Raw genomic sequence first — 14,506 nt, forward strand, 5'->3', positions numbered from 1 at the left:
CCAAACTCATTTCTTTTCCTTTTTCTTCCCTTAGCTTTTACCAACCAAAGCTTTATAAAAAAGAAGAGAGAAACAGTCTCTGTTTAACCGAGTTGCTAATTTCATATTCAACGCATTGCAATTTAAATCATTCAAAAGAAGGAAGGGGCTCAGAATTTTAAGCCAGTGGAGGGTAGAATATATATATAAACCTCCAAATCGACATCTATATAGTATTAAAAAATTATAAATGTACAAAGTCATTATTTCTAAATACATTAAAATGTAATTATTTACCAACAAAGATAAAGACAAAAACAAAAACAAAATAATGTTTTTTTTTAATACTAAGCTAGCTAGAATTTTTTTTTTTTTGTTAAAGTTACAGCATTCACAGAATCACAGTAGTAGTGCTAAAAATTTTAGCATTTAGTACCTCAAAAAGCAACTTTATTTATTTTACTACCTCACTTTACAATACACCCAATATTGAATATTCTATTTTTTTTTATCACTTCATTTAAAATAATATAAACAACTCATTAAAATAATAAGGAAGAAAAAGAATTTGAATTTTTTAAACGAAGGAAGAGATATAATCTTAATAAAATATTTTATTTTATTTTATTTTTAACAATTTACTACAGTCAACTAGTATAATAGCAGCAAAATATTTAGTTTTAACTTCTCCAATAACGCATGATATTTTGTTCTTTGGTGCTAAAATAGTTTTTTTTGATAAAAAACCATCACCATTGTGAATATTTGTATTATTTTTGTGAAGTTTTTGAGTTAGATAGTTGTTATTTGGATTAAGGTAGCTAGACTGATTGAGGAGAAAGGGACCCAACTACAAAAAATGAAATAAAAAAATGAAATATAAAACGACAAAAAATAAAAAATTTGGACCGGGGCGGCCCCCTTGGCCCCACCTGGGTCCGTCCCTGTTCAAAAGCTACCGTTGGAAAGTAGTAAATTCATGTCAAACTAAGTTTGAAAATATTGTAATGACTGCTAATACATGAGATAACATAGCCATTCCACTTCCCTGTCTTTCAGGGGTAAAAATCATATAAAAGTTGCAACAAAGAAGAAAGTTACAAATATTAGCAGTTGTTCATGAGGCATTCATCTTTTCACTAGTGTTGATAGACAAATGTGGAAATCTTGTTACTTGCAGACAACACAAGTTTTTGCAAAATTTCCTGAGATTCATCAATCTGATTTGAATGTGTAGCACCGAGCAGGCAAGTGGTGATGGCTTATTGAGGGACTAAATCTGTGACAGCTACCCACCCAGAAAGAGAGCAACTTTGATGAAAATGTGCTTGATTTTGGTCAAGTCAATGGAAATGATTTATCTAATTAGTTTACATAGCTTAGCTGTATGCCTGACTCTATCCATGATATTAATTAACAAGTAAAACTTCCGTATCCAGTACAAATTATGAGTTTTATGACAAACAAACTTCTGTTTCTGTCAGCTGAAGGCGCTAAAATATATTCTTTTCTTTTGTGATTTCTTCAATTCTTTCTGAGACGCCAGAACTACTTTATGGTTGTGTTATATCTTCATGAGATTGATTGCCAGAACTACTATATGATCTCATTTCACACATTGAATTAAACAACAACATGAGCTGCCCTGCAACTCACATAATAATGAGATTAACTGATTAACCAAGTCCATAGACTCCATAAAAAATACCAACTCTAAAGTGTAGAATCAAGAATCCCATTTGATGGCCCCAGTTAGATGACCAATTGAACAAAAACATGAGGAGATAGAGTATTTACCGTTACCATGGACCAGCTTCATTCATAAGCGGTTAAGAATAAATGGCAATAAAAATATCCTACAACTCAGCCCCTAAATATTATTTGTCAATTCAACCAATTTGCAGTTTAGTACTTATTCTGAAATGAAAGAAAGCAATAGGGCAACAAGAGTTTCGGTTAATAATTACTATTATTTATTATCATTGCTCAAACTGTTATTTATGATCATATCAACATTCATTAAGAGCCATCTATCATGCAGCCCTAACTCTAGCTGAGTTAAATGAAAAGTTATACTAAATATTCTAAAAGAGCCTTCTTGATTCCTATCTACTTCTCATCAGTCATCTCCAACTCTTTTAATCCACCAAGAGGAGAACAAGTTGGTGAGCATATGCATCTAATAAAGAACCCATAGGGAGTATCTCCAACCATGTTGTGGTGTGTCTCATCTTTCCTATTTACTGAACCACATTAGACATTTTAGTCATTTATTTGCACCCGGCGAGTCTTGCGCCCATAATCTCACTCTTTCAGGAGGAGGTGTCATTTAAACTACAACTCATTGAACATATTTAGCAATGACAGAAGGCTCTATGCAACTAAACTTATGAGCTGGAAATATGAAAATTCAGCAACTAATGGGCCCCATGAATTTTGTCCATACAGTTGAATAGCTTCCTTGGGCAGCTCTGGTTCTTCTTACTTCCATCATTTTCCAAAGTCTCTGTTATTTATTTATTTATTTATTTATATAAAGACAATACTACTTTTTGATTCAATACCTATCAATTTTTCCTAATAAAAAAAAAGACTTTTTGACAAATATATATCGCAATCATCTTCTTAGAGAATGAATAATACCCTAAACCAAACATCAAATGACAAAGATTCTACATTATAACAGATACTAAAATAGAAGACACATAATTTTTTTTTTTTTAAGAAAAAGAAAAGAAAAAAGAGCCTACTCTCACCAAAATCACACTCAAACTTTTTTGTTTTTAGAAGCTAACTCGGAGTATGAGAGAAAAATTTTAGAAACCCGAAAAGCCTTTAAATTCATGGTTTTCAGAATCCAAATAGTTATATATCATCTGTAGGACATTTCACTGAACTCAAGGAGCAAAAACCCTAAACTCAAAACGAATCAAAAATCAACAAAATCCGAAACTCACAGTACAATCGCTATTTGGGTTCCGATCAGTCTTGATCGGAGAAGAGAAGGCGAAGCCTGGCGGCGAAGCGGCCGGTGCGGTCGAGAGAGGCCTCGTGGAGGAGAGATTGCTTGATGTTGTTCATGCGCTCGGTTAGGGATTGTTGCTCCTCCTTGAGAGCTGACGTGTCCTCCTCGAGGTCGTTGATGCGGTACTTCTGGCCCAACGATCTGACGCTCAAGAGCAAAATTCCCGCCATGGCGGCGAACTGAATGAAGCTGTCTTTGCGCTTCATTGCGTTTGCAAACAAACCCAGCGATTTCTTAGGGTTTTGAACGCCTGTGCCTGTGGCCGAGCTTGGCGGTGCTGGGGAAGCCATGGGTTGAGCTTGAGAGAGAGAGACAGAGAACCCCAAACTGAAACTGAAATGAGTCTCAGTTACCATTAAAAATTAAAATTATTTCAATTTTAGTTTTGTTATTATTTATGAGTTCATTACACTATTTATGAGCTCAAATTACTATTTCAACTGACTCTTACTTTTATGTAATAATTTTTCAGTTTCAGTAAAATAAGCGGTATTAAAACACACTTTAATATTAATTTTATTATGCACTAATCTTAATTGATTATGTCAACAATTATAAAAACTAACCTTTTTTTTTTTTTAGGACTAATTTATTTTAGACCTTTTAATTTTATATTTAATAACTCATTTGAATGAATATTTATAATGAAATCTCATATTTGATTATAAAATTAAGAAATAGAACTCTTTAAAAATAAATAATTTAAGACACATAATTCAAAATTGAAACTCTAATTTAAAATTCTAATTTGAATTTCTTTGTTTTATTTATTATTATTATTATTATTATTATTATTATTATTTATATATATATATATATATATATATATATATATATATATATTTGTATCAGTAGATTTATTGTATCAAGTCCAAAAAATAGTGGTTCAACAGTTGTGAAAATTCTTGTCACTATATTTACTATGCTTTTTGTGCCAACTGATGGACTGAACATATTTGCCAAAATGAAGTAAAACTGCAATGGCTTCCAGGTACTTTTGGTGTATTTGGTATGGTTTATGTACCGATTGAGGTAGAGAGCTAGATCAGGGCCTTTCTATATAGCAATGAGGCCAACCAGAGTCCAAGAACAGTAGATTAGAGATGAGAGTACCAATCAGTCCATTGCTAGTGCAAAGAAAAATGATGAGAGATTGACCACAGAAAACCCCAGCTAAATATTTGAAACAAAACCAAAATAGAAAATTACATTGTTCAAAATTGCATAACTAGCAAAAAGAATTTGTAAAGATATAAAATTACTACCATCCAGAAATCAAAACAACCACAATTGTCGTGTAACCGTTAAGAACGACTTCATCCTGCACAAAATGATTTGGTGCCGACAGAAAAGAAACTTTCACAATCACTACAGCTAAATAATAAAAGGGAGTTTCTACTTTCTCCATGTTAATTCCATTCATCTCTACCAAAAGACTTCCCACATAATTTAACTCTACCATAAAAAAGAAAGATCCTATCCTCTAATTGGTTTCTTTTCTTTTTCTGTGCTGTTCATTTTAGTCACGAGACCAACAGTCTCAGTTCAATCAACAGGGTGGATATATCCCTTCCAAGAGTATCCACCCTTCCAAGAGCATTGAGAAACTATCACTTTTGTTGCCTTAAAGTGAAACTCAGACCCTGAGCTCATGAGAGTTTGAGTGATCTATGCAACTATGCGTGCTACATTAAAAGTCCAAAGTTCCACATTGCTTGCTCTCAATACTCTTTGCTCCATTAGTTTCTTTTGTTCCCTTCTTATGATCATTATTAGGGCCTCGACTCCGACCAATGCCCAGCTTTGGCAAACCCCGATTTAGTCCCTCAAGCAGAACACAAGCTTTACACCATTTCTGCACAATAACACAAGGATGATGAATAGATGCCCTAATGGGTAGCACATGCATGTTCACATGAACGGTCATTCCTAAAGCACATACATGCAGGGGAAAGAGGGGGGGGGGGGGGGAAGCTGATGGAAATGGCAATGTTGGATAATGATAATAAATTGATTCCCTGACCCATCCAAAGGAAGTGCTGGTTCGCAGAAGAAAATTACAAGCAAGTGTAGGACTTGGTATCATGAAAAGAAAAAGGCCATAACTGAGCATATGTGTTTGATATTTTCCTACTGCACATGAGGCTGCCTCACACAAGATAGCTTAACAAAACTAATGCATTCCATCTCCCAAAATGTTGTAATTGCACAAACTCTCCCCACTCTAGGCCATAATAAACATGTTTGTCTAATAGGCAGAAAACTACTTTTATAAATGAGCTATCATTTGCAAATCATGCTTATAAAATCTTCCATAATTAGGAAATAAAATGAAGCTTGAATTTTGCGTTAGACAACAAAAGCACGGGTTATATACTACTGAGTTTTGGTCAAACATATCAAGTCATGGAATATGCTTATCAATGCTGCAAATAGAATCTAAGTGATAAATAAATTCCATGAGATATAAGTACCCAAAATTTTCTGGTTAGATGGAAATAGAAGCAAAACTTACCTGGCTCGAAATGTAGCCACAGCGTTCACAAGTCCCTTGTTCTGGCATTTTTGTAAAAGTAGAAATCCTAAAATCCTCCCCTGATTGGATGATGTCAAGTATGGCCCTAGGTCTGCATCAGTAAGATGAGAGATAATATGTCATACTAAAAAAACAACTAAAATGCCAACCACTGGGGAAAGTCTCAACTAAATAAAAACCTGATTCTTTCCAAATCCTTTATGAACTCACGAGCAAAGCCACGATATGCATTTGGAGAGTAAATGCCTGCAGTTTCCATAAAAAGAACTTGGTAATCAGTTCAATTGAAAACCCGATTAACAGAAACAAAGGTAGGACACAAAAAAGACCAGCTCATAATTGATTGACTTTACTGCAGACTATTATCATTGGCAAGAAAAGTTGCGAACTTGCAAATAAGTACTGCAACTTGTTAAGCTGCATAAAACTATTCAGAGTTTGATAGAAACATGCTAAGTAGTTCCAATAAACCGCACAAGGAAACTAACAGAGAAAGTTGCAATGAGTCATTGAAAAGAATATTCATGAAAAGTGGAATAATATGCATACATTCGGTGGAAAAATAGTCCAGCCTCTTGAAATATGCATACGTGTATATCTTGTTAAGGATTTGTAAATAATACCAAAAAATATTTGAAGGATAACACATTACAAGACTTTCAAAACCATTGAGAATTTCAATAACAAGGATATATAACAATCTCCTTTTCATATGTGTACTTGAAAGGTTTGCATCTTGGAATTGGTCCATCTTCACCGGTGACTATTGAAGTGCATCTACTCAATCTACAAAGCAAAAACATCAATGAGTTTATACACAAAACTTTATAAGAAACAAGATGGAAGAGTGGACAAATGTATTCACCTAGCAATATCACCTCGTAGAATATTCAAAAGAACTGTTTCTGCAATATCATCTGCATTATGTCCGGTAGCGACCTTGTCTACTTTCAACAATGCAGCACCTCGATCAAGGGCCTTAGAGATAAAGCAATCAATCAATTGAATCAAATCCCACTTAATTTTCACAACTGATAAAACATTAACCCTTGTGGTTAAAAACTATGTAATTATACAACAGGAATTGTGCTTGATATATCAAATCATTGTGTGCATGCCCCGCGCTAATCCACAAAGCCAAGTGTTGCCACCAACAGCAAAAATGGCAGGGCTAGTTGAAAATACATGATGAACATATGTGTGCCTATAATTTTAGAGGAGGTCATGTCCTATACCTGGCGTCGGAAAACACCACAAAATGTGCAATTATTCTTTAAACCTATCATCTTCACTATCTCATCCATCGTCCATCCATACAAATCCTTGTAGGAGACAATTTTAAGTGGCAATCCATACTGAAAATGGAATATTAGAATAAGAGTCAGGCATCAGAATAATAGACAATGACAAAGCAAACATATTCAAAAAAGATAAATAGACAACTGAGAAAGGAAATTAACAAGTCAAAGTTTCAGAATGATGTTCAAACAGCACACAACATGTTGTAACAATGATGAACAAGCAAAGAGACTGGCACTGCAACTACTCTCAAGCACTAGAACAAACAAAATAATGATTTCATACATTAACTTCGTACCTGCAAGCCCATATATAAACCATGAGTAGATAAATATTATATGATCAAGACTGTGAACACACATGTACTTGGAGCTATAGAAGCTGGTAACTACGTTTCTCGTAAATTCAGAATATGATCACAATTGGTTTACAAGAATTACAACTTTATCAAGTTCCTTATTCAAACTGATAAATAAAAGAAACAAAAGGCAAATCCTGAATGGGGGAAAAAAGCATATCAGTGATATCACCCGGAAAACATTATTGAAAACTTACAACAAGCACAATAAAAGGTCATACATAGTGTGCACAGGTCCCGTTTTGCAGGGAAACAAAGAGCACAATATGAATAAAAATGAACAAGAGTTTATTAAAAAAAAGAACCACTCACCTGAATTTCATTACGTTTGACAGTTTCGAGAGAGTCATCTCTGTACCCTGTAATGCCCTCATCAACTGACAAGAGGAAGAGATCCAGGCCATAATTGTGTCGCCGATTCAATTCTGATAATACATAAGCAAGGACTGTGGAATCTGCAAACATGCGAAGAGGCAATGAGAATTATAAAAAAAAAAAAAAACAGATAACTTGTCATGTCAAGTTAGCTGGATGGGCAACGGCTTGCTATGGTACAATCAACAAGACAAAAGACAGAAAAATGGAGTACCAACATGCATAACACAAAGAAGTGAAGAACTAACAGACAGGAGATGAAAATAACTTTTAAAATTCACATATTGGTCTGCAATTGCAAAAACTGAGCCTTATGGCTTAACTATATTCTACTTCTGCTCAATATCTGCCTCTATCTTTGGGCAACCTGCGCCCCTAAATTTTTGTGGAATACATAATTGAACTAATATCTCTTTCTTTTACAAGGGATATTTATATATAAGAAACTGTTTTACAACATGTACAGACAAACTCAATATTATCTATTCCTATGTCATAATCTGAATAGTGTATCGATTGAGATGATCTGATTCATCACATGACCAGATTCGGTCAATCCTCATATGCCCCAAATCTGTAATCAAACAGTTACATCGTTACTCTCGTACAATCAAAGCACGCATTAGCATTTCACTACATGCATTAGCATTTTATCTTATAAAAGTAAAATCAAATTGCCATTCTTTTGACTAACTAGACCATTCTCAATATATTTCTCAGTATATGCTAATTACAAAACATTTATCATACAACATTTCACTTGGCTATAATAAGATATGTTACTATTTTGTCAGACCCATTAATTAGTAGGATGAAACCATAAACTCACTTTCATTGCCTGACGGTCAGCTAAAAGAGTAGCTTCACTCTTCACATGACGTATTTTAACTAATCATATTTTTTCTATAATAATTTTAGAGGTAATCAAATGCAAATCACAGGAATCAAATATACGGAATTAGGTAACACCGAGACCAAAATGACCTAAATTCGGCTCTTTCAGTATGAAAGAAATCTAGTGCTTCTCCTGAATCTGACTCAGAACATACAATAAGAAAAACAAGCATAGTCACTAGAATACGATAAAATATGCTAAGAAACAAGCATTCACCTTTACCACCAGACGCACCAATAGCAACGCGTTCACGGGGCTTGAATAACTGATTCTCAACAATTACTTGATGGATCTCCTCCTCAAACACCTCATAGAAACACTCCCTGCATATCTTCATACATAAAATTTATCAGCCCCATCATCATCTGTCTTTTTTTTATTCCTATTTAAGGACCACTATTTTCGCTTAATAAATCTCTTTTCAACACCAAAAAAAAAAAAAAAAATGAAGCTCAATTATGAGTCCTGTCCTTCAATTAAACTATATATTTTTTCCTTAAAAAGAATCAATTAAATTATTATAGAAATTAATTTTTATATATTTTTGTCAATTTTGCAATCAGTTCAATTACAAACATCTAATAAATATTTTTTTTTTAAAAGTAAAAAAGTAATTCATAGAATGATGAAACAGGAAGGAACAAGTGTAGTAGTATAATTTGGTGTAAAAGTTCACATGGTGTGTTCTGCTTATTACTGCGGTTCTGGAATCGAGAGAACATTCAAATATAGCTTTGTAGGAACAGAGATTTGAATGAAAGATAGCAGCATGTTATGTTAATTTACTTTGTGGTGTTGTATGAGAGAGAGAGAGAGAGAGAGAAGCACCTGCTGTAGGGTTTTAGGTCTTTTGAGAGCGGCCCTTTTCTGATTGCAGATACAGCACAAGCGGGACCCGGCCTTCGTCGGCTTCTCCTCCTTGCCTTTTTCCATTTCAATTTTCTAACACGATCGTTTCCTTTCCGCCCTTCGTTTCTGAAAACCCTCAACATATAAATATTTCGGCTGGCTGTTAAAAGGAACCAACCGTCTTGGGTATTTATTTTTATAATTATTAGTATTATTAAATGTGAAATTTGGAAAAAAAAAAAATATATATATATATATATATATTATATTTTGTCTTATAAGTTTCAAAATGACGTCCTATCAACAAAAAAAAAAAATGACGTGGTTTAAATTTGTTAAAACTATATCATTTTGTTTATATGTAAAAAACATATTTAACACTTTTTTTTTTAATCCCAAATCCCAATATAATCATTTGAAGTCGTTGAAAATGAGATACCTGAACACAATGGTAAAAATTTAAATTATTACTCAGCTACCCTGTTTCATGAAAAATTGGTCTTTATCAAATCCATACCTAATAAGATTGATAAATTAAAAATTATTTATCAGTGTTTGCATCATCAATATTGTTACTAAAGAAAAATGGGGAACTCCATCCTGCTTCTACAAAACCTTTACCGGGTTCAACTATTCCATATTCATACCACGATTATATTCATGCATGGTTCAAGTTCATGCTACACCAAGATGCTACTATGACCCACGCTTGGTTTGTTAAGTTTGATAAAGATTTCAATTCTCAACTTCCTTTGTGGTTCATCCGTTGGTAGACACAATTTGGCTCCATTATTGATATTTTTTCAGGACCTTTGACCGGCTCCTTCAAGTATTTTACAAGTGTTTTTAAGACAGGCGCACATGGTGCTACGTTTCCTATAACCCTACATTTTGTTAAAAAATACAAGGTATCGTGGATCTAGAAATGGCAATATGTCAAGGAAGATGATGTTCTTACTCAGCAATGGCTTGCTAAATGGTGGGACAAATTTTTCAACACCTAAGATGTTATTGATAATGTTACTCAAAATTCCCGACTGTTTCTCAAAGCATTGTTAACATTGCTACTCAGGTCAAAACTCAAGCACTAGCGTACCCACTTGTGCAAGTAACCATGCCCTAACCCATTACACTTGCTACCACATCTACTACGAGCATTCCCAGCAGATATGCCAAATGCCAAATATTTGGCATTTGGCACGCCAAACACCAAAAACCCTCTCACATGAGGTGTTCTAAATGCCAAAACATTTGGCATAAATGAACAATGACGTTCCAAATTTGGAACGGTACGGTTAAGAATGGTATATGAAAAAATTAAATTTTTATTATTTTTCTCTCTCCTCTCATTAATTTTATCTTTTTTTTTTCTCTCTCAACCATATACCTCTCTTTTCTCTCAACCCTTCTCTCTCTCTCTCTCTCTCTCACAACCCGCCACAGTGATCTCTCCTCCACCCGCAGCTCACCTCCATCGCTCACCAGCAACTTGCCTTTGCTGCTCGCCAGAGCTTGCCTCCTTTACTTGTTAGAGCTTGCCTCCTCCACTTGCCAAGTAGCTTGCATCTCCTCTGACGCCAACGCCGCTCACCTCCGCCAACGCTGCTTGCTACTCGCCAAGTAGCTCGCTTCGCCTTCGCCGATGTGCTTACCAAGCAACCCACCTCCGCCGAAATCTGCCCGATCTCACTAAGATCCAAATCCCTTTATTTTTTTGGATTGTTTATGGTTGAATTTGGTTTGAGAAATTTGATTTTAGTTTTGTAGGTTTGGTATTTTTAGTTGGTGGTGATTAGTGGTGGTTTTGGCCGGTGATATTGTGGTTTGCTGGGTTTATGTTTGTTGCATGTGGTTGGGCTGATTTTGGTTTTGTTTTACATTTGGGCTGTTTTTTGTAACAATGGTTAGTTGTGGGTTATGGTGGTGGGTTTGTAACAGTGGTTGGCTGGTGTGGATGGCAGTGAGTAGTTAAAATAAGTTTTTTATTTTGTATTTTTATATTGTTAGTTTTTTAATGTTATTTTAATATTTGTATATATTATTTTAATGTATAGAATTGAAAAATAAAAGATGTGATATATGGTGAATTGTAAAATGGTGTATTAAAATAATAAAATAGCCTTTTTGGTGTGCTAAAATGGCATATTTATAGAATATTTGATGGTAATGCTCTAAGTCTTCCGCCAAGACCAAAAAGAAAAACTCTGCCTTTGATGGTCTCAGCATATATGATATAATTGCACTACTAAAACAAAAATGGAAGGATGAAGAAGAAGTTGCAAATGCTAACTTAGAAGAAGAAGAAGATGACCAAGAATCCAAGGCATCCTCAAAAGCCTCTGTTACTAATAACGATCCTTATTACCCTTATAATCAGGAATTATTTGGACATAATGAAGCCTCCACACCAGACTTAGGTGAGTATTAACTCTGTCGGCATAAGGGCCAAAATTGTTAAGTTCTTAGATAAAGAATTTCGTGTTAAAGCTACTGATCTACATTGATTTCCTACTAAAGTTATTAAAGCTGCTTTGATTCCTTAATAGTAGTATGGCTCTTGCTTTGGCTATTCTCCACGGGAGATGATTCCCTCCAGACAGTACATGCTGACAAATTTGCTGACCTACGATAAATAGTAAAAAATCAATTTTACTATTTATTATTCACTATTTAAGCAGTGTTTTATTTTGCATATAAAGGGATGTTCCTTTCACTTTCAGGTTAGAATATCACAAAATTTTCTTAGTTTTGAAATATAGTTTCCAGGTTGCTTCCAAAGTTTGTAACCTTTTTCCATTCCAATTCAAAGCCAAGCCTTGTATCTACTATTATCTCCTGTAAGTGTTTTAATCTATTATTGAAACCTTATTTTGTTAAAATACCAATTGCTTTTACTATACTGTTTTTATTTTGAAGATTTTTTTTTATTTTCAGCATTTTACTTCAAATATTTATATCTATTGTGCACTTCCGACCACACACACTTATATAAAAAAAAAAAAAAAAAAAAATCCAAACCACAAGATGGTCGGCATTAACTTTATTCACTTCTTTCTCTCTCTCAAATTACTTCTTCACTTTAAGAAACTGTCATTTCATCTTTTATGGTTTAGAGAAATAAATTTTTTTATATATATATATAGGTAAATGCTGGTTTCTTTCTTATTAGTCGCAATAATGTGTTTTAGTATTTATAGTGGGTTTGAATTATTTTTTTTTTTGATTTATTACCATTAATTATTAGTTTATTGGTTTATACATGATTTTCTAAATCTTATTTTTTAAAAAAGTATAATGGCACTTTTCTAAATTTCAACAAATAAATAAAATTTTTAAAGTAAAAAAAAATTATAGTTTCAAAATCAAAGAATAGTTTTTTTTTTTAAACAGTAACGTTATAAAGCTTCTTTTCTATTTTAACAGGTTAAAAATTTTGAGTATTAAATATGTAAATGATACGTATACTTCTGGGAGAATTAATCAATTGGATCTAAGAATATTGATTTAATTTTAGACTCAAATAGAAAATCTAATGACAATATCTAAAAGGGAAGGGGGTAATTTGATATGAACTCTAGTTATAGAGAGATAGCTAATAATTTTCCCCTTTCTAGTTCTTTGAAGTCTTATACTTTATTTGCTTCAAAAATAAATATTTTCTAATAATCACTCATTTTCTTTATTTTCTAGAAAACAAATTTCAAGAAATATTTGTATTGTGAAGCGTATTTGTGTGGTGTTTTGTTGAGTATATGACATTCTAAAAAACATTTTCCACTTTTGAAAACTGGAAAACTTATTCTGCTCTTAAAAAGAAAAAAATAATTTCAATTATAATAGAGATGTTTTCCGTTAGCCATATAAAAAAAATTTCGTTGAATTGCGTTTTCCACTACGGCCCCTCAGATTTTTTTTGGAAACAAAGAAAGCATATTAATATAATACTAGTCTCATCACACGCGCTTCGCGCATGCGATGAGACTTTTCTTTTTTAGTAGTCCTATTTTGTAGAAAAAAACTGTATTTCATTATTTTATATATATATATATATATATATGATTTTTATTTTAAAAATCTAATTTATAAGTGAATAAATCAATTTAAAAATTAATAGGAGAGTTGTTCTATTTTTTAGGCAATATTTTAGTGAGAGTTGGAGTTGCATTTTTACCGGATTGTCCTCTAGTTTTATCTCTACTTAAACATAAGACTGTAGGGGCATCTTTGAACTAAAAAAATGAGTTTTTACCGGATTGTCCTTTAGGTTTGTCTCTATTTAAATATAAGACTGTAGGGGTATTTTTGAACTAAAAAAATAGAAATCTAAAAAGAGAAAACCCCTTAAATAGTAGTATAAATGATTTGACCAGACCTAACCTAGGTCGGCCCAAAATGATTTCCTACTAAACCCAAGTCTACAATCCAATCAAGCCCAATTTATCTTTCTCTGTCTCAATCCCATTTCTTTGATCTGCTAAGAAGCAACCAATCTTCTACAGAGGTAGAATATTGTTCTCTTGCCTCTACTAGTATTGAACTTAGCTGATTTCACATCCTTCTCGAATACTTGGGTTTTGTTCTTCACCATATGCTACAGATTTACTTCGGTATTGTCTCAACTCTTTCTTCGGCCTCAAATCCAGTTTTTCGTGCTCAGACTGAGGTTGCCTCAAATCCACTTTTTCATGTTCGGACCAAGCACATTGAGGTCGACCATCGATCTTTTGAGAGAAGGTTGTCCATTAGGATCTCAAGTTAACTGTTTCCCTACCTTGTTGTCCATTAGGTTGTCCATTAGGATCTCAAATTAACTTGTTGACCGGGTCACCAATGCTTTTCTTCCACTACGTTCCTGGTCTTCGCTCCAAACTCATGTCCCCTATACTTTGGCCATGCGTTTGAGAAACTGAAGCAGAATATACAATGCAATGCCAGGTCACTCCATGCCAAGTCAATCTCGGCCAACTGAACAAACACCCCATCGCGTCCTAGCTGACTCAACAAGTCAAGGACTAGCAAGCTTATGATGATTTGTACAGTGGTTGAGCTGGTTAGAATAGGTTATCATACTGAAGGAACGTATACCAGTTTGTTAATCAGCTCTACCTAAGCAACGCTAAATCTCTTCCATAACTAGAAGAGTTAAATGTTTTACTTCAGATTTACTCAACACATAATGCAATGTTAAGA

General features: G+C 33.6%; 2 protein-coding genes across 2 annotated transcripts; both read right to left on the reverse strand.

Moving 5' to 3' along the window:
• Window positions 1-2,793: 2,793 nt before the first annotated feature.
• LOC142638134 (uncharacterized) lies at window positions 2,794-3,370 on the reverse strand. The gene has a single exon (XM_075812138.1). The coding sequence runs from the start codon at window positions 3,358-3,360 to the stop codon at window positions 2,962-2,964; it is 399 nt and encodes a 132-aa protein (XP_075668253.1). The 5' UTR covers window positions 3,361-3,370; the 3' UTR covers window positions 2,794-2,961.
• Window positions 3,371-4,157: 787 nt separating this feature from the next.
• Window positions 4,158-9,481, reverse strand: LOC142622624 (cytoplasmic tRNA 2-thiolation protein 1). Its single transcript, XM_075796138.1, has 10 exons — window positions 9,296-9,481; window positions 8,684-8,798; window positions 7,510-7,652; window positions 6,776-6,895; window positions 6,406-6,518; window positions 6,234-6,326; window positions 6,090-6,130; window positions 5,720-5,786; window positions 5,520-5,631; window positions 4,158-4,859 (listed from the first exon to the last, which is right to left on the reverse strand). Exons 1-10 carry the CDS (start codon window positions 9,398-9,400, stop codon window positions 4,695-4,697), a joined length of 1,074 nt encoding a protein of 357 aa, XP_075652253.1. The 5' UTR covers window positions 9,401-9,481; the 3' UTR covers window positions 4,158-4,694.
• Between the last annotated feature and the right edge of the window lie 5,025 nt (window positions 9,482-14,506).

The sequence above is a fragment of the Castanea sativa genome, chromosome 1 (genome assembly GCF_040712315.1).
Source record: "Castanea sativa cultivar Marrone di Chiusa Pesio chromosome 1, ASM4071231v1".
In the NCBI taxonomy this organism is placed as follows: Eukaryota; Viridiplantae; Streptophyta; class Magnoliopsida; order Fagales; family Fagaceae; genus Castanea; species Castanea sativa.